General features: G+C 35.5%; 1 protein-coding gene across 1 annotated transcript; it reads right to left on the bottom strand.

The window, feature by feature from the left end:
* Nucleotides 1-1,483: 1,483 nt before the first annotated feature.
* LOC145095083 (uncharacterized) lies at nucleotides 1,484-2,623 on the bottom strand. The gene has a single exon (XM_079033024.1). The coding sequence runs from the start codon at nucleotides 2,621-2,623 to the stop codon at nucleotides 1,484-1,486; it is 1,140 nt and encodes a 379-aa protein (XP_078889150.1).
* Between the last annotated feature and the right edge of the window lie 18,961 nt (nucleotides 2,624-21,584).

Below are 21,584 nucleotides of genomic sequence, written 5' to 3'. Positions count from 1 at the left end.
AAAGCTAGTAAAAAGAAAAAATCTCGTTCGACAACGGAAACGTTTAACTTTTAGCCTAAACAAAAAGCTCCAAAATCAAAAGCTACATGAAGTAGCTTTCAACAAAGCGCTCCAAAATCAAAAGCTACCCGCTATCAGCTACCCGCAAACCGGTACTCGCTACCTGTTAGTTTTTGCCAAACACACCCAATATCAAATAATATTTCTTTGTATATATAATATAGTTCAAAGTTTAAATAAGATATAAAACTATTTTCAATTTATTAGCCTTTAAAATTTCTTTGTAAATAAATATCTAAATGAATATTAATTTATTTTGGATTACTTCATTTTTTATTTGATATGAATTATCATGCAACAACTGATCTATCCAATTTTAATATTGAAATTTTGGGACTAATCTAGTCTATTTTATATTAGTCAATTCAATTATTGGTTTAAACTGGATAAGTTCTACGTATCGTTAATTATAACAATGGTTAGATGTTGAAAGACACTCAATTAATAATGTGGATCACCAAGAAGCTACGATCAAGATGTTATCAAGTAATAATGTAGATCAAAGAAACAACAATTAAGACATGTTATCAAGATTTTTTTTTTCAGAGGTGAAAGCGATGGAACAAGAGAGGAATGAGATAAGATTTCATTATTTTTCTTGTAGATATTTTTTTTCTATACTTTACAAAAAAAAACTTTATAAGATTGAATAATGAAAAAGAAAATCCAATAGACTACCTTAATCTATTAAAGATTTTGTATAGACGATGAAAATTATAGGATAAAATTAGGGGTGTGAATCTATATTCCTTCATATTTGTTTATCGTACTATTTTAAGACGAAAATTATAGAATAAAATTAGGGGTGTGAATCTATATGGTTTCATAGTTATAGGATATAATTTGGGGTGTGAATCTATTTGGTTTCATATTTGCTTATTATTTTTTTAAATTATGATGCCTTATTTTGTTTTATATTTTATTTTTTGTTGCACTTTTGCCGTTATTATTATAATATATATATTTTTATTTTATTAGATTGTTAAAATGCTTATTAATTTGTTTGTATTATTGTTATCATTCTTACTATTAAAAAGACATTTTACAATAAAATTAAATAGAAAATAGAAATAAATATATTCTATATATCAGAGACAACATCATAATTATTTTGTAGTGTATATGATGGAATATATCCATTCACCGAGTATTATATATGGTTTTACATCAAACATAACGTTATGTATGTACACCAAAAATGACAAAATATGAGCCTTTTGATACGTTACTTAAAAGACATTAATAATAACATTATAATTAATAATATTAATGAACTATAACTTTGTTTTCATTAAATATTAGATTTTTTTTTGAACCAGCAAATGAAAAATTATATATAAGAAACAGAGCCCCAGCAAGTTGCTAAGGAAAAGTACATCAAAGAAGGAAAGCAAAACAAAAACAGGAGAAATAAAAAGCACGATTACAACCCGATAAAAGGGTTTAAACACCAATCTGACCACCGAATCGAATCACATTTTCCTTTATATTTGACCCAAATGAACAATGTCGACATAATGATATCCATCAATTTCATCGGTTGCAGCCTTTTGTTATTGAACACTGTATCATTCCGTGACTTCCAAATACTCCACATAGTTCCATAGAAAATTCCCAACAATCTCCTTTTTTTCTTTGGACAATTCCCCCAATTCGATGCATAATCGAGTGTATCGTGAACCGTGGAAATATTTTCAGGCTGAATGTTGCACCATTTTAAGATCCATTTCATTATCGTTTTTGCATAAGAGCATTGAATCAACATATGATCTGATGTTTCTTCTACCTCTCCACAGTGATAACACATTGTGGAGGTTACATTGACACCTCGTTTTGATAAAGCGACAAATGTCGGAATGCGCTCCTGTTTTGCTCGCCATGTAAAAGTCGACACCTTGATTGGAATCTCCTTCACCCATTCGAACCTCCCGATATCAACAGAACTGCAACTGTCTAATTTTCTCCTTGATGTGTTGACTTGATAATTGCCATTGCTACTGAGAGGGCAAGTCCATTTCAAATCATCACCTTCGTTTGTTGATTGTTTTTCCATTACCATGTTAATTGTGATACCGCATTTATCTAAATCTTTTTTGGAACAAGCGATGTTGTTCCAAACCCCAGGTAAGGTTTTCAAGGATAATATGTGATCAGGTTTTCCTTGAAGATTGTGAATGCTGGAGATAGCTTTTGCCCATATTGATTCCGGCTCAGAGCGAAATCGCCACCACCATTTTACGATCAAAGCCGTATTGAAAGCTTTGATCGAACCGACACCGAGCCCCCCGTCACTTTTGTTAGCAATTATCTTATTCCAAGATACCCAGTGTATCTTGGAATTACCCTCTGAACCACCCCACAAAAAATTCCTTCTTAGTTTTTCAAGCTTGTCGATTATCCCTGCTGGTGCGACAAAAAGAGACATGAAGTACGTGGGCAAATTTCCCAGGACCGATTTTATGAGTGTGAGCCTTCCTCCGAAAGATAGCGTCTTGGATTTCCAAATGGTAAGCTTTTTTTGAAACCTTTCAATTACCGGTTGCCAATGTTTCATTAGCCGCATATTGGCGCCAACAGGCACCCTCAGGTAGTTGAATGGTAGATTCGCTGGTTCGCATCCAAGCGGAGTCGCCCAACGAGTAACTTCTTCAAAGTGTGCCCCAACCCCAAAAACTCTCGATTTATTAAAATTGACTTTTAAACCTGATGATACATGGAAGCATCTTAAAATTCTTGCCAAGTTCTTTACGTTGTGCTCCGTCCATTCACCAATAAATAATGCATCTTCAGCATATAATAAATGTGAGACGGTTGGGCCACCCTTTGGGAGTTGTAGCCCTTGAAAAACGCCATTGTTAAGGCCTCCTTCATTGCAACAGTCAAGCCTTCCATTGCTGTAATGAAAAGAAATGGAGAGAGCAGGTCGCCTTGTCGAACTCCCTTGGATGCTATGAATTCCTTTGTCGGTGTTCCATTTATTATAACCGATGCTTTTGATGATGTTAGACAGCCCTTGATCCAACCCCTCCATTTCTCACCAAAGCCCATTTGATACATATTGTTGTCCAGAAATCCCCAATTAACGGAATCAAATGCCTTGTCAAAGTCTACTTTGAATAATAAAAGCTTCTTTTTTGCTTTTTTCGACCATGCACAAATCTCGTTCACAAGTAGAGGTCCGTCTAGTATGTTTCGACCCGCCACATAGGCTGTTTGGACTTCATCAACACATTTTCCCATAACCTGCTTTAGTCTCACCGCGGGAATCTTTGCAATGATCTTGTAAATGCACCCAATCAAACTTATTGGACGGTAGTCTTTCAGCTGTTGCGGATCCTTGATTTTGGGTAAGAGAGAGATAAATGAGGAGTTACCGGATGAATCAAGTTTCCCATATCTTTCGAAGTACTTCACCACGGCTGCAATATCACCAAGTAAGACATCCCAATATTTCTTAATAAATTTGAATGTGAATCCATCTGGGCCCGGGGATTTGTCATTTCCGCATGCCCAAACTGCGCTTTTGATTTCTTGGAGAGAAAAAGGAGATTCCAGATCATGCTTATCCTGTACAGAGATTTTTCGAAACAGATTGCTCTGAAAAGTCGGTCTGACCGGACATGTTTCAAGAAATTTTGATTGAAAGAACCTGAGAGCTTCCGCTTTTATCAAGGCTGGATTAGTGCACCAATTACCGTTGATCATGAGACCGTTAATGCGATTTTTTCTATTATTGCTATTAATGAATCCATGGAAAAGCTTTGAATTTTCATCTCCGTCCATCGCCCATCGAATTTTTGATTTCTGTCTAGCATCCATCATAGCCATCTTTTCCATTTCAATAATGTCTTTGTAACCAACCCTTCTAGTTTCAATCTCCTCTGCAGATAATACCTTGTTTTCAGCATCCATATCAAGTTTGTGAACGTCATCTTTAAGTCTTTTTAGCTTTGCCTTTTCTTTTGAGTAGTCTGTTCTTCTCCATGCTCGAAGTGCCTCTTTTATATGTTTAAGTTTGGCATTTAAGTACAAGTCTGGGGTACCATAACCAACAAAATCATTCCAAGCTTTACTGAAGACCTTCTCGAACCCTTCTCTTGACAGCCATGAGTTAAACATTTTGAACGGGGGAGGTCCAAAGTCACACCATGAAGAGGAAAGAAGAATCGGGCAATGGTCAGAAATTTCTCTAGGTAAGGCAGTGACGGTCGCCGATGGAACAAGATCAACGAACTTAGGACAGACGAGGAAACGATCCAACTTGCTCATTTTGAGATCGCCATTTCGAAAATATGTAAATCTATGTCCCCCCATTCTCATGTCAATGAGACCGTTTTCATGAATGAAATGGTTGAAGTCTCTAGCCGATCTAGCACAAAACATAGAGTTAAATCTTTCATCTGAGTGACGCACCACGTTAAAGTCACCCAATAACATCCAAATCCCTCCTTTATTTTTCATCATATGTGTTAACTCCACCCATAAAGCTTCTTTAGATAAGTCAACTTTTTTTAATATTACAATTATTGCATGGTACATTTGGTAGAATATATGCATTCAATTGAACATTATACTTCGCTTGCCATTAGGTGGATCATTTTGATTTCTATGTATGCCAAAATGCCAAAACATTACGCTCAAGATAAATTACTTGTAAATCAACATTTTACGTACCGTTAACATGGGTGATAACAATATATGTATATTTTTGGATGTATTGCGAGCCACACTAAAGATGGAAACACCTTATAGAACCTTGTTTGCTTAAATAATAAACGATTACATCATATTTGTTAACAATAAGAAAACTAATATCCAAATTAATTAGCCAATATTTGTTAACGTTCAACCTCCAAACATCACAAGTCGTATAGTAATTTGCAACCAATTTGAATGAACACTTTATTTTTATTTTTCTTGTCCTCATATTTTATGCTCCACGTCTCCATACATCTAAATGTACCACCTCGATCACGCATTCTAATAATATTTTGACACATAACCACTTTTTTTATCATTATTTTTTTGAATAATAATCACATACCCAAAAGACCATGCCATATTTTGCACCATTCTATTTTATTTTCAAAAGCACTAAACACATAACAAATGAAGAAACCAAAGATTAACATTTGGTAATGTTTACAAACATATAAAAACTTAACCTAATAATATATTAAAATTGATACAAAAAATATGTTTCAACGTGAATATATATATATATATATATATATATATATATATATATATATATATATATATATATATATATATATATATATATATATATATATATATATAACATTCCAAAAACCATGATAAAATTTTTATTTTTGTAAAAATTATTCTATAACCGTAAGATATAAATTCATTGTTTCCACACAAAACTATAGAATGAAAGTATCAAAATCCCTCAACACATAATCAATCAGGAGGATGTGTGTGATCATGTATTCGCCTTGCCCCGATCGTCTGGTATAGTTGAAACCATAAAACCAACAACTGTAAGCAAAAGCTTTGTGATTTTCTCCAATATACCCCACACAACACATAAATAATACATCCATACAACGCTTTCAGCAAAAGACTAGACCTCCACCTGAGACTTCAACAATAAGTTGGACCGTTCTCGAGCCTGCAACATAAGTTGGATCGCTCTCTTGGGCCTACATTGTCAACTGGACTGCCTAAGTATCTTGGCCTTCAGCACAAAGTAGGACCAACTCAACCCACCCACATAATGTCAACATATGCAACCAATAATCAATAACCAACAATACAGGTGTCACGCCTTAGTCCAAATCGTTTCCTAATGTGGGGCAGTAACCCGAAGATCGGGTATCATAGGGCCTAGGGCCTTTAAGGAAAATAGATTAGACCCATTTGGAGGTAGGTAATGTGATCTAGATGATCCAGGAGTTCGGTTGGTGTTTTGAAGCCAAGGTGTATTTCGGTAAAGTGTCAGATCGAGCTTTTATGGAAATTGGATTTTTGTTCGGGAAACTTTAAGGCAAGTATGAGTTGATAGAAGTGTATAGCTTCTCATTACCTCTTCGTGTATATAAAGATCGTCAGAAACGAACTTATAACGAAGAAGTTATGACCTTCGGAAGGTTTTAGGGTTTGAGGCTAACCCTAGTACGCGGGACGTACTGGTGCTAAGGTCATTACACGAGGTGTACCTCAGTGTATACTGGGTGTACGAATAAGAAGGATCGCGACTTTGAGAGGAGTATGCTAAGCGTAATGGGAGTATGCGGGGCATACTCCAGATTCATGCAAACCTTATTTTAGGGCCTTGGACCCTATTTAAGCTCATTTTCTCTTCATCAAACCCTAATACCTTCAACCTCCATCACTTTTTAACACTAGAATCAAACCCTAAGTGCAATTTGATGATTTTGAGCTTGGTATGTGCTTGATGGGTGTTTTGTGAAGAAAAAGAAGAAGAGAATCATCTGGAGGTGTGGCTTAAGATTCTAGATCCAGGAGTATCTTTCCGTTTGCAAGCTTCCTAAAGTAAAAAGTTTTTACCTTGATGATCTTTTTGGTTGGATCTACTTTATGGAGTTCTTTGGCATTTTTGAGTCCCTTGGTGTAAAGGTGAGCTTTTGATTTACTCCATAAGTAGTGGATGTTAGATCTAAGCTCTAATAAGGTCCCTTGTTCATTAGAATGGAAACTTTATGAAAGATTTTTTTCCATGCATGTATTAAGCTCTTATCAAGTTCCTTTTTAAGTGTTGAGTGCCATTAAGACATGTTTGTGAGTAAAGTTGGAAACTTTATTGGTTAAGACCTTGGCTAGGGACCAGATCTATGTTTTGGACATCTTTTCTTAACCCATTAAGAGCAAATGTAGGTTTTTGGACTCCTGAATAATATGCTTGGCGTATGAGGGGGGCACGCTCGGCGTAACACGAGGATCGTGCATCAGACAGTTGTACTTTGTGCATCGTGGTCAAGTACGCGGGGCGTACGTCTCGAGTACACTTGGCGTACTCCCCAGAGGGTCGTTTTGGGCTTTTGAGGTTTGGGTCATTGTTGTTTTTTCTTAGTTTGGGCCTTATTGGGCCATTAGACTTCTTTTTTGGCTCCTGGTTTTTACCTTTTGGGCTCCTTTGGATTTTATGCCCATAGAGGGTTTTGGGGGCCTAATTTGGAAAATTAGGCCATAGTTGGGCCTTGGGTGATTATGTTGGAATTTGGGCCTTTGGACAATTGGGCTTGGGCCTTGGGACAAGTTTTGGAAAGGGTAAAAATGTCTTTTACCCTAACTTGGACTCTCAGTGTAGGTCTGGATCCGATTATTGATTGGATGATTACTTTGTGATTGATAGCGCATGGATTTTAGCGGGCCAGCAGCCAGAGATTCTTTCTGTGAGATTCGAAAGTGCGAGGTGAGTTTCCTCACTATGTTTAGGGGTTCGAAGGCACCGATGTTGGCCCATGGTTTGTTATGTAGGGTTCTAGATGTCTGCGTGAATCTTGCGTGTGTATGTGCTTGTATGCTTACTAGGCAGGGCTCGATGGTTATTCTGTATGCTAGTATTTGGTTATGCATATATGATTTGTATGTGGGCAGGGCCCGTTATGCGAGTTTGGGCGGACCCGTTATACTTATTGGGCGGGGCCCGATGATTGTATGGTATGCTATTATCTTTGTGATTTTCGCATGTGTTTGTATGTTTATATGATTATATATTTTATATGTTTACTGGGCGGGGCCTGATGACTAACATATTTTTATACCGAGACGGGCTCGATGTCGGGCGGGGACCGATGTCGGGGAGGTCCCGATGACAAGGCGGGGCTCATTATGTGTTTATTTGTGTATGTATGGTATGTGGTATTTTGGGGAACTCACTAAGCTTTGTGCTTATGGTTTTCAGTTTATGTTTCAGGTACTTCCAGATCTAAAGGAAAGTGCTCAGGATGATTGCAGAGCACTCACCACCTCATTCTGCATTTTCTTGATTTACTTTGATGTGATGTAATGATTGATACATTTGTTTTAATTGGATTTTTATGATGATGTTTTTGGGATACTAGTTTAATTAATTTAAAAATGAAAATTTTGGGACGTTACAACAGGTAATCATACAGATCTACCAATCTAACAGGTCACTACAACATAGCAAGATCCTATTCACAAGGATACATAACACAATCTAGAAGGTAACTGGATTGATCACAAATTCGAACACTGGCTCTACATGTCAGCTATACAACAAACACGGACCAAGTCTCAATCTATAGCTCAAAATGTTCCATTTGACCTAAAGTCAAAGTTAATCAAAGTCAATGGTCAATGGTCAAAAAGTCAAAATCTATTTCCAGTCAAACTACGCCCAACGTAATAGCTCTACGCCTTGCGTAGAGCCAAAGGTTGCAACGGCGGGGGAAATCAGGGCTACGCCCCACCTAAAAGGATTTACGACCTATATAAACCTCTCATGCCCTAACTTAATTATTAAGCCCTTAATACAAACCAACAACTCTTGTAACTACTAGATCTCTATCTTATAAACGTCTTAATGGATATAGTATCTGACTTTATCCATTTGCATGCATATCAAGAGCACAAAATCATAACCTAGGTTAAAAAAAGTCACTCAATGCTCGAGAACTCATGATGGATGGATGAGAGTGACCAAGCTCTCATTTTTATGAATTAACAACCCTAAAAATGTCTGGAAATGATACTCCAATGGTCTGGAGTAGCTCTTACTCATATACACCATGGATATGGGGACAAAAGCATGAATCTCTTAGCATAACTAGATCTATTCATAAAATGACATCAAGGTGGGAACTTTATACCTTCTGAAGATGGTTGAGTGGATGAAACTTCTGGATCTATGTTGATTTGAGTTCCCAAGTGGTTCCACAATCTTCTTTTTCCTTCAAAAGTGAACACAAAACACTCTTAAGGCTCAAAAATCACAAATGGGGATTAGTGTTTCTAAGGAGGCTGTTTGGGAGGATGGAGGCTGAGGATGGAAGGACCTCAAAGGAGTTAGATCCTTTAAATAATGCTAAAAACCCCAAGATTAGGGTTTTGGTTTTGGGCAGCTATGCATTGCGTAACTAAACCTATGCCCTGCATAGGGCAATCATACCCCGTGTCCAAGTTTCCCTCCTACGCATTGCGTAGGAGGCTACCTTACACCTCGAGTAGGACCAAAACTCCCACATTAGACATGAAATTAAATGAAGAAAATACCTGCAATCATATCTTTGGATTTAAGTTAAACAAGGGATATATTAGACTTTATCATGTTTATGATTTCATGATCAGGATGAGAGAAAATAGGCATAATAGCATAGCCTGAATACTAGAATTATCAACATTGGAATTGTTAGCGACCAAAGATAAGTCAGTGACATCTACTATTACCTGGTGAGAAGAATCCACTTGTCGTTGATGATTAGACCCAGTAATTGGAGGTCTATCTCTAACTGATACGACACGCCATCATTTAGCTATTGTAATTCTGTTTTTGAAATCGGGTCACGTGTATAGGACCATAGGGTATTGATCATGGTCTAAAAGATATCTTAGAATCTCATAAAGGTCCTTGAACTAGCTTGATTAAGATCGAAACCTATCTAATCGAAAGTGGTGTCTATTTTAAGTTGTAAAACAAATGTCCTGGAAAGAATAACCACTAGTAGGGATGTAGATGGAGTTTCGCTCAGTAAAGAGAGTTGGCAAGTCCATCACGGGCACTACCCGACTTATTTTGGTATTGCATATAAGTAAAATTTTTTATGTGGCCATCTAGACAAGTGAAACGATCCTTGCTGTCGAAGTTTACTATTAGATAGGAATTCCATCGGTATGGCATTAGAACAGGTCCCTCGTTGACTCCTTCATTTTTCTTACTGATTCGGTATACTCTAACAATACCCTCGGTACAATATTGATGATCTCACTAACTGGAAACGCTTGGCCAAACATTGGATTTGTTTGAAAACAATACGACCAATGTGGTGTTCATTCAATCAAAGCTTTTATGCCCTAGCACTAATGTTAGTCTACGAATACGTAAGTGAAGGCTTGGATTATGTGCTCAACTCAAGCAAGAAGAAGATAAAAAGTCAAGCCTATTGAATGGTGACAGACGGAGTGGAGGTCTAAAAGTCAGAAGAGAACATTGTGCAAAGGGCGTGTGACAACAACACACTATTGTTCCTTTTTCAAAGATAGGTGGTAAAGGCACAGAATACGATATCCGATAAACTATGCCACTTTTCTTACAATCACTAAAGACTCAACTGCGAAGAATGAAAGAGTTGGGCACTCGACCACACCGTGTCTCTTTCTTGTTGCGAATGACTATACTTCCACTGCCAAACAAAACTAGTAATAAAGATATGGAATCTGCTTTTACCATAACTGCTTTACTCCCAGGCATCACTTGAAGTTTAAGCATAAGGACTTGGGCCTTACCTGAATACAAGCACTCGTATGATTGATTCAATAAATAGGAGCTATCCTGTTCCGAAGAGAGTAAGGAGTTAAGTACCGTGGATGTAGGCTAGAAGAGCAATCTGTATCATATACAGGACAATCTAGAATCCATATCTTGAATAGGAGTAAATGTGCATGGCCAATTCCATCTTTCCGCTGAAGGCGAATCGAATACCAGTACTCAAAGAAGAACAAAACTTTACGACAACTTTTTTCATACACGTTCACTTGCATCACATACACAAGTGCTCTCTGAATCATGCAACAAGGTTACCAATAACACGACTTCTCCCATTTAATTTATCTTAGCCCCCAACCATGCTATTTAGTAATCTTAGAAAAATGGCAGCGTATGGTACAACTAGTATTGAAAGTTGGTCGCCTTTAGAAGCGTTCGCTGGTAACCAAAACACTTCTTTCTTCGTTCATGGTTCGATATTTTGGTGTCCTAGGCGTAGAGGAACCACACCAATCCATCCCGAACTTGGTGTTTAAACTCTACTTTGGTGGCGATACTATAGGAGAGGTCCTGAGGAAAAATAACTCAATTCTAGGATGATAAACAACTTGCATACCTCCCGCTCTTCATATTTTTTCAATATGAAAAATGAAAAATAAAATCAAAAGGTCATCTTATTCAAAACCCTGAGTATGACATCTCTTATATCCCGCTTCACATATCAGGTGTTATAATCCCCCCTCCAACTTGAAACTAGATGCCGTCCTCGAAATCCTCGGATACAAAAAGATCCTGACAGTGCTCATTTGTCTCCGCCTCAGGCTCCTAGGTCCACTTAGAACCCTTTTTATGCTACCACTGAACATTGACCAAAGGTATCACCTTGTTGCGCAAAGCCATCGTATTCCTATCCTGGATTGCAACTGGTCTCTCTACATAGTTCAGAAACTCATCGAATTGAATGTCGTCCAATGGAACCACCACCGCATCGTCAGTCATACACTTCTGAAGCTGAGAAACATGGAAGATGATGTGAATCTAACTAAGCTCTTCAGGCATATCCATTTGGTAGGCCACCTTGCTTACCCTGGCTACTAATCGAAATGGTCCAATAAATCAGGGACCCAACTTGCCCTTCTCCTGAAGCGTATCACACCCTTCCAAGGAAATACTTTCAACAAAACCATATCTACGACCTGGAACTCTAACTCGTATCGTTGTTTATTAGCATAACTCTTCTGTCGGTTGTGAGTGAGGACCTGAGTATACCTGGGAACAAGAGGACAAACTGAAGAACAAGTACCCTCACTTGTTCAAAGGAATCCCTATGATAAGATAAAATTTCTAAAATGAGGTGAGAATGTGACCACCAAGAAAATTTCCGTCACCAACCACCGTTACGATATAGTAGGGAAAGATAAATGTTATATCTTAAATTGTAATGTTTGTTTTTATGAGTAAATATAATCAAATATGCTATTATATTTAGGAATAATTTTACGTTTAGATCAAAAAAACAAGCGTCCACAAAGTTATACCGTCTTTTAAAACGGTTAATATATTCAGAAAGTACTCGTCGACATGATTCCAAGGATATAAAATTGGTAAAAATCCGACTCCAGTTGGAGGAGTTATGATTTTTGTAAAAAGTAAAACTAACCGCGCAAATAATTCTTATGACATCGAAAAGGTATATATAGAATGGTTAAGTTTTGACAAAAGTTATAAAAAGGGGAATCGTAGTACTACTCAAGATAAGAACTTTAGAAAAAAGAATGCCGAAAACTGAATCTATGAGTGATATATGATTTTTGTAAACTCATTATTTTTATCACATATATAAAGAGGGTAAAGATCGGAGCTTGTATGCGTAAGATATGGATTTTTTCAAAATCCTTTTTGTGTGCGCGAGGTGCGTACCATTATGCGGCGTGCACTTGACACCAAATTCGAACAAATTGCGAGTGACTTGACCCATGGAGAGAATGACATGGGTCGTCTGCTCATGATCCCGAACCACTTGTGATCGCTATACTGAAAACAAACAGAAATACATTAGAAAATGCACAATTCATACTAATGCATCACTAAATTCTCGGAGTTCATGGCTTCCTTGATATGCGTACGGGTCTTGTGTTGTGACAACCAAGAAAATTTTCGTGACGAACCACTGTTAAGATATAGTAGGGAAAGATATATGTAATAGATTAAAATTGTAATGTTTGATTTTATGCGGAAATATAATCAAATATGTTGTAATATTTAGAAATAATTTGACGTTTAGACCAAAAAATAAACATCCAAAAGGTTGTACCATCTTTTAAAATGGTTAATATATTCGAAAAGTAGTCGTTAACGTGATTCAATAAGGATATAAAATTGGTAAAAAGTTGAATTCAATTGGAGGAGTTATGATTTTTATAAAAAGTATAATCAACCGCGTAAATAATTATTAGGACGTCGAAACAGTATATAGAGATTGGTTAAATTTTGACTAAAGTTATAAAAAGGAGAATCATAGTACTCCTCGAGATAAGAAACATAGGAAAAAGAACGCCGAAAACTGGATCTGTATGAAAGAGATATGATTTTTATAAAATCATTCATTTTTACCCCTGTTAGGAAAAAAGATGAAAGTCAAAACTAACCAAAACAACCTAAAAGAAACTTGTAGTACTAGTTGAGATCACCGCATAGATATAAATAGTGTAAATATTGGTGCTCGTACACATAAGATTTGGAATTTTCAAAATCCTTTTTGTGCGTGCAAGGTGCGCGCCATTGCGCGGTGTGCACCTGACACCGAATTCGATCAGATTGTGAGTGACATGGCCCACGGAGATAGTGACACATGACGACTCCCGGATAGAGCCATAATGATCATGAGCAATGCACGCACATCGAAACCCCAACAATAAGTTACAGGGTATGCAACATTACTCTGCATCCCTCCAATTTCGACTCTCTCTCACTCTCTTTTGAGCTGTTGAGGTGCTCCAGAGTCCCGAGCCTGAATCAAACCCACACCAGCGGTATCACAAGGTTGAGGGTGAGTTTCACGGTCCTACTTTTACAGTTTTAAATGATTTTTCGTTGGGTGGGGATGGGAAGGGGGGGGGGGGGGGGTACACATGTTTTTCAAACTACTTTATAAAAATATATTAGTAGTTTATATATGTAAATATGAAATCATATGATAATAAGCTGGTAGAAACTATGCCTAGTATTAAGCAATGATATTATGCCTAACCGTTATGTTACCCGATATATTAGGAAAAGATTATACCTATTTGTTATGTTGGCCGATTTCTTAGGATAACTTACTACCTAGAAGTAATGTTGGCCAAGTTTTAGGATAGGCATTGTAAGTAGCTGTTACTTTGGCCTAATATCCTGTTATCTAATTAATATATATATATATATATATATATATATATATATATATATATATATATATATATATATAATGTGATAATTATAGAATAAAACATAAAAATAGGCAATATAGTTAACTGTATCATAACCTATCAAAGAAAATCTATAAAAGATAATTGTTATATATAGGATTAAGTGTATATATATATATATATATATATATATATATATATATATATATATATATATATATATATATATATATATATATATATATATATACTAACCATTTACCCGCGCCAAGCGACGAGTGTAAATTATGTTTTCGGAATTTAGATTTGGGCAAATGCTATAAAAATCCTTAAGTTTGCAAGTTGTCATTAGCTTTACCTAAAGTCGTATTGTAGGTCCATTAATGTCTCAAATATGAAACTTTTTTTTTTTTTCAGTTTTACCCATTTTGCAAATTTTTCCATTAAAACTGAAAATTTCTGTCAATCTTAAGGATTTTAATGAACCATAAAATCAAACTTTAGGGCTTTTATGAAACAGAAAAATGATAAAATCTAATTTTTTTCCTGCCAAACGTAAGTGTTTTAATAAACTATAGGGTAAAAGTGAAAAAAAAGTTGCAAACATCCAGTTTTAATGAACCTAAAATATGCAAAATGATAAAACCGACAAAAAGTTGTAAACTTAAGGGTTTTTATTTCATTATCTCTTTAGTTTATAGTAACATATGCATCATCTTCGTTGTTAGGAAGCAACTAGTTTTTCATTGGGAAGCAGCTAGTTGGTAAGTGGATTTGATTTATTCCTTCACCATCTATAGCTCTCACTCATTGGTTATAACAAAGAGGGACAATATAGGCAAGAAGTAGGAACACTTGATGAGTGATGATGCATAAAAGAATCAATACTTCATATTACTTTTTCCTATTATGTAGCAATCTTATGAAGCTTAACCATGAGCACTGTCATAGCCATCACGACACTTGATGGCATCTTCAGCATCATATGATCGTTCAAACTATAAAAAAGATTAGATACTATGTGAGTAATAAAGTAAATGAAAAGTAGTAATGTAAAGCTTACCTAAAAAAAGCATAACCTCATACTTGTATGGATATTCTAGTTTTGAAAAGATGGTAAAAACTCTCGACCTCACATTTTTAACATAAAAGTAGCAAAGACCATTACACAGATTATCAGAAAGCTCCAGATACTTATTGAAGTAGCTTCAAATGACAACCTACCTTCCCATTTTTTGAGTGAATGCTACTTAGACCATTTAAACTCGGCTAAACCTTTCATAATTTTGTAAAAGTTGATCCCAAGATCATGTTTGGTGACCACAAATATGGTTTTAAAATACAAAAAGAAAAACAAAAGTGTTTGCAATTAAATCTTTGAAACTTAATGATAATAATAATAATAATAATAATAATAATAATAATAGCACATAAAAAATATTGGGGAGACTCCTTATGATTCAATTTCACTTGGCCATTTTTTAACATTATTAGAACTCGTTGGGTTGTCATGCTATAAACCATCTGATAACATTAAAAATCATATTAATTAGTGGTAAATCCCCTAAAATGTTAGGTATCATAGTTTAAGTAAAGTTTTTGAGTATTTTGATAAATATCTAAGATGCCCTTCAATGTGAGACAAATAAATGAATCAAATGGAACATTTAGGGGAATGGAATAAATACGCTAATGGAATAAATCATCACAAAGACTAATTCTCATTTCAATGATAAGGGTAAAATTTGGTAAATATGAATCAATATGAATCTCCATTATCGAATGTTTACAAGAACAGGAAAAAGAAAATATACAACAAAATTAGGCTAAAGACTTGTAATACAAATTTTTTTTTTAACAAAATGAAAATAATGAGAAACATAAAGAGTAGAAAAAGAGAAACGAACCCTAATATATATGTGCTTGGTGTTAAAACAAACATATAACTACATTTGTTAACAAACTCTTAACTGTTGTGTTTGAGATTTCTTGGCAAGTATAATGCTAACAACTCCTAGACTACATCATTAAAGTTTAAGAAATAAAGCATGATCTAACTCTAACTATAGTCCCAAAATGCCAACTTGTGAAAAGGAAAAGTGTGCAACACTTGATGCTGCTCCAAACCCAAGGGTAAAATCGAAAATGTTTTTAAGTTGAGGTGTATAACAGTCCAGCAGCACTTCAGCCTTCTCCCATACACCTATATGTAAGAGATAGTACTTCTTCCTGACCAAGTAAATTCTGAAATTAGCCCATCCAAACCTAGTTTTTCAAGCGAATAACTTGATACATGTCAACCTTCCACAAAATTAGCCAATAAAACATAGATATTTCCTATAAACTAAGAGATGTCAACTACAACCAACTCTTAAAGCATGTTTACCCAGTAAACAAACACACATACAAACATACACACACACACACCAAACTCACCCTACGGTAGATAACATATTACCAAAAAGACCATAGATAAACCCACCCACACTTTTAAGGGACTCAAAAGGAAACATAACCACGTAGATCAATTCAACAGTAACCCTTGATCTCTATTCTTTAACCACACGACCTCTGTATCTTTTAGCAAAAGATTGAAATAAACCAAAGAAAGCAGGAAAAAAAAAGAAAATTGTTGTATCTTTTACCAAAAGGCTGATATAAACCATAAAATTAAAAAAAAAATTAAAATGAAATTGCTAGCAAGGGTAGGGAGGTACACTTATTATCTTTTAATGCTTCTACGGGGCAAGAATCATGCAATTCACCACCCATTATTAGCTTTCCCAATCAAATTAAGATCATCATTAATGGTCCAAACCTTAATAGGAAATAATAAAATAAATTTAGTAGGTAAGTCCACAAATACATGGCAACATCATTAATGAAAACATGAACAAATAAAATAAGTAGAAGAAACAAAAGTTGAAACTCATGGTGGGATTTGAAATCCTTACAAAGTCAAACCCAAACTTCATTATATAAACAATCTGCCAAACATGAATATTCATATCATATTTATGCTAGATCAATGAAAATAAACAAAGGTGCATTCAGTACATATAAAACTATGCCTTATTCTTCCAGGAGCATAAACATTCATGTCTGGAATAAGATATCAATTTATGTTGAATGCAATCAAGAAAGAAATAACATATATCGTTATTGATTAACATTTATGACGGAACCAAGAGCCTTCATACCTGACCCATGTGGTCTTTGATGTTGTTTTCATTTGGGTTGTTGAGTCAACCAGAATCTCAAGCATCATCCAACTTAATACCCTTTTGCCAAAATATGATCATAAGTTGAAAGTTGATTATAAATGCAAAGTTAAAAAATTATAGACAACACCAGTGAATACCAGTGAAACCCTTTTATAAAGTAAGTGGTAGTGAAACTTAATTACTTGAAAAAGGAAAATGTACTTTCCCTTGCAAAAGCTAAATGCAGTCAGTAGATGAATAAATAGTCTATACGATGGTTCACCAATTTAAAGACCCGACTCAAGCTTCTAGTTGGAGAAATAGGATCAATTGACCTAAAATTATAACAAATAAATGACATTATTTTAGCATTTTAGGCTAAAAAAATACAATAGTAACATATCAGATGCCTATTGTCATTCAATAATGCTTGTTGGAGAAAATGAAATAAAGTTAGACATGAAATATGTTAAAGCAACAATAGTGGTTCTTCTCGTGTAATGTTTTTTTTTATCTCAAATCTTAACATAAAAAATATTCAAAAGCCTTTCGTTGCATTGACAAAACCACATAGCGTATATGAAAAATATTGTCTAATACATCACCGATTCAATTAGAAAAAAGTAAATTAAGAATTTTTTTTACTTAATACCTAAAATCAAAGTTTCTTTTTGTTTCGATTGTAATGAGATATAGAGTGGCAGTGATGGTGGCTATAACATTTAAGGTTTCGAAGGAGAAAGATTTGAGAGAATGGTGGTCGTGTTGGTTCTGCATCATAGTCGGATCTCACCAGAACCCTAGAAATTTCTGGCGGTGGTCGATTTCTGCAGTGGAAGGGTGGCTTCACTTCGTTCATTTCCAATCTTCAATCAGAGAAAACATGAAGAACTAAATGAAATCCACAACCAATATAGAAAATCGAAACGTGCACGAACCCAAAATCGAAATGAAACTTAAATATATCAACATAGGGATAGAAAACGTAAATTGCTTTAGGGACCATACCTGGTACTACCGAATAGGGGAGCGATGTTGGTGCAGGATGTGATATAGGTGGTGACCTGCGTAAAGTTTTCCTGCAGCAGATAGAGACAAAGAAAAGAGAGCATGAGAGTTCAATAAAAACTTACTCTGGGTTTCAAAACAAAGAATTAAACCAGGTACTCCGAATTGAGTACATAACATCGAGATAAGGAAAGTATAGGGGAATGGAGCCGATATATGAGCCTCAAAATTGGGATTTCAAATTTGAATTTCATATATTAACGTGACTGATTCAGTTGGAAGAAAATGAGCATAACCTTATCTTTTCCTTTGACATTTTGATTTGTTTTGACCAGATAAGATTTTATTGCATAAAAGGTAAGTTCATATTGCATTTAAACATGTACCTCTTAAAATTCAGCAAAACATGGTAAATGCTTATTAAGGTATATATATATATATATATATATATGAAAATTATGATATCAAAGATAGATTAAGTAAGGAAAAAAGATAAAATGATAATCATACTTAATATTGAATAAACACGCATTAGTGAGCTGTTAGTATTCATCTTATACCTTGATTAAATTCGTCTAAACTCCAAACCTATAATTCTTAATCATGCGAGAGCAAGAAAGACATGTATAGACCTAAACGGGGCTGACACCCCCACCTATGATTGCTGGTTACAATCCCGACATGATAACTTTCTTTAGTATACAAGTAATATTTTTCGACATCCGATTAAGCGTCGTGTTGGGGTATTTATCAGTCCACAACGTTCATTATAAGGGCTCATGGTAATGATGTTCGAAAAATCTTAAATTTAAACTGCCTAGAGGGACGCCTTCAAGTTGTTTTATGATTCGATTTAAAAGTATTCGATAAAAACTATAAAAGTTTAGGATATGTATTATGTCCTAAAAAGATTTTTAAAAGAAAAAGAAATCCAAATTAAATAAAAACCTGTGAACTCACCAACTTTATGTTAACTTTTTAAAAATACATGTACTCCCAGGAAGATGAATGTGGATAGTAGCTATGGACGGAAGGAAGTCATCAAGGAAGTTGCTGAAAGTCGTTTCTATTCGTCTTATGCTTAGTTATGAATAGGATGTGTGCTTTAATTCCAAACAATGTAACCCTAAAGTAATTTATAATAAATAAAAGTAACGTTTGTGTTATACTTTTGTGTATTTTTCAATATACCTGCCACCGTGATCCAATGTCCCTACGTCGCATAGACCGGCGTTTCCGCCGCCGGCGAGGAGTATGACATGTGCTTTCAGCAGTATGGGCGCATACTACCTTCCACACATACCCGTATTTTTGTGAAGGATCATCACGAGCCACCCGACTGCAAAAACCCAAGCAATTAGAAGGCATCTTTCTAGGCAATTTAAATCGATCATGAAATTTCCACTAACCCTGCACCCGCTTGTGTATGCTAATCGTACATAACTCTAGATTTGATAGATAGTCAAATAGTTGATTCTACCCTAAGCCCATAACCAAAAAGGAAGAGGAAATAAGGCTAAATCAAACATTCTCAGACTATAGAATCTTAGTTATGTATAACCGTGATGCACACACTAAGAAACCACAATAATAGTCAGTTCCATATAGCATACCAAGAAGTTCTCATTGGCTATCATGAATCATAAATCAGACAATTTTAACATGCAATTCTTGAAGATACGTAGCCTACAAGCTAGCATGCAGTTCTATCACATCATCGATACCACATCCTCTCCATCGATTTTAGAGTTAATTTTTTTAAAAATATTTTACAAATCCATAGTTTATGTATGGAATCACACAAGTGTGTTGGATTAGTGTCTAAATCCATAACTATATTTGGTATGTACTTGACCCGAGAGTAGCATGGTCCATTTGGGTTGCATGACACCAGAACAATCTGAAGGATGGATAATTGAGAAGAGGTTATTTATGATTTATTAATACATTATAAGTTATAATATATTAATATGAAATCATATTATTTAATTAGTATTGATCAAGAATTAGTTTGGAATTAATTTTGTGATCGAAAGAGACTAATTAAAGATATGGGGATTGATTATGTAAATCATTCATTCTTATAATGTGGGCTTGTGATTCATAGTTCCTTATGTTGGGCTAAAACCATGTGGTAACCAATGGATGATCCATGGAGGTTTAAAACCATGAAGCATGAGGAATATGGAAGGTCATGCACATTAGGGTTTTCATGGTGTAACCCTAATTAAGCCACACTATATAAGAACCCCTCTAGCTCATGAAATTAGCACTAGTGGAACCACAAGAGGGCAAGCTGATTTTATGAGTGCAAGTGACATCTTCTCAAGTTCATCCATTTGTTGGTGGTGTTGTGTGATTCCATTAGAGGTGCAACACTTGGGCCACTAAGTTCTTAAAGGTCCAAGGCTTTCACTACACTAAAAGGCATGTCATCTAACTTGTATTTCATGTTGTTTATACTCCATTATGTGCTAGTTAGGATGATGCTTTGGAATATTGAATGTATACATGTATAATTGAGAAAACATAGATCCAAAGCATCTAGGGTTGCATGTACACCATATGAGTGTTAGAATATATGCTCAAAACCCTTCAAAGTGTTCATCCAATTCTCTCAGACCAGGGCTAAGATACCAACTTGTAACATTCCAAAAACCACGATAAATTTTTTTATTTTTATAAAAATTATTCCACAACCATAAGATAGAAATCCCATGTTTCAACACAAACAATAGAATCAAAGTATCAAACTCCCTCAAAACATAATCAATCAGAAGCATGCGTACGATCACGCCTTCGCCTTTCCTCGATCATCTGATGTATCTGAAACCGTGAAACCAACCACTATAAGCAAAAGCGTATTGATTTTCCCCAATATAACCTACACAACACATAAATAATGCATGCATATAAGGCCATCAACACAAGGCTGGATCACCAGTTGAGCCTTCAACAATAAGCTAGACCGCTCCCGAGCCTACAACGTAAGTTGGACTGCTCCCTTGGGCCTACAGTGTCAATTAGTGCGCCCGGGTATCTTGGCCTTCAACACAAAGCAGGACCACCTCAATCTAACCACATAGTGTTGACATATGCAACCAATAATCAATAACAAACAATACAAGTAATCATACAAGTCTACCAATTTGCCAGGTCAATACAACATTGCAATATCCTATACACATGGATACATAACACACTCTAGTGGGACGAGCTTGGTGCCTTCGACCCACGGGTATTGTAAGAGAACTCACCTCGTAGTCTTGAAGGCAGTTGAACTGATCACAAATCCAAACAACGGATCTACAGGTCATCTATACAACAAACATGGACCAAGTCTCAATCTACAACTCAAAATGTTCCATTTGACCTAAAGTTAAACTTGGACAAAGTCAACGGTCAACGTTCAAAACGTCAAAAGTTAGTTTCTAGTCAAACTACGCCTAGTGTAACAGCTCTACGCCTTGC

The sequence above is a fragment of the Lactuca serriola genome, chromosome 3 (genome assembly GCF_051521515.1).
Source record: "Lactuca serriola cultivar US96UC23 chromosome 3, Lser_US96UC23_V15, whole genome shotgun sequence".
In the NCBI taxonomy this organism is placed as follows: Eukaryota; Viridiplantae; Streptophyta; class Magnoliopsida; order Asterales; family Asteraceae; genus Lactuca; species Lactuca serriola.
The sequence above is the reverse complement of the archived record's forward strand: the minus strand, read 5'-3'. Positions and strand labels throughout refer to the sequence as shown.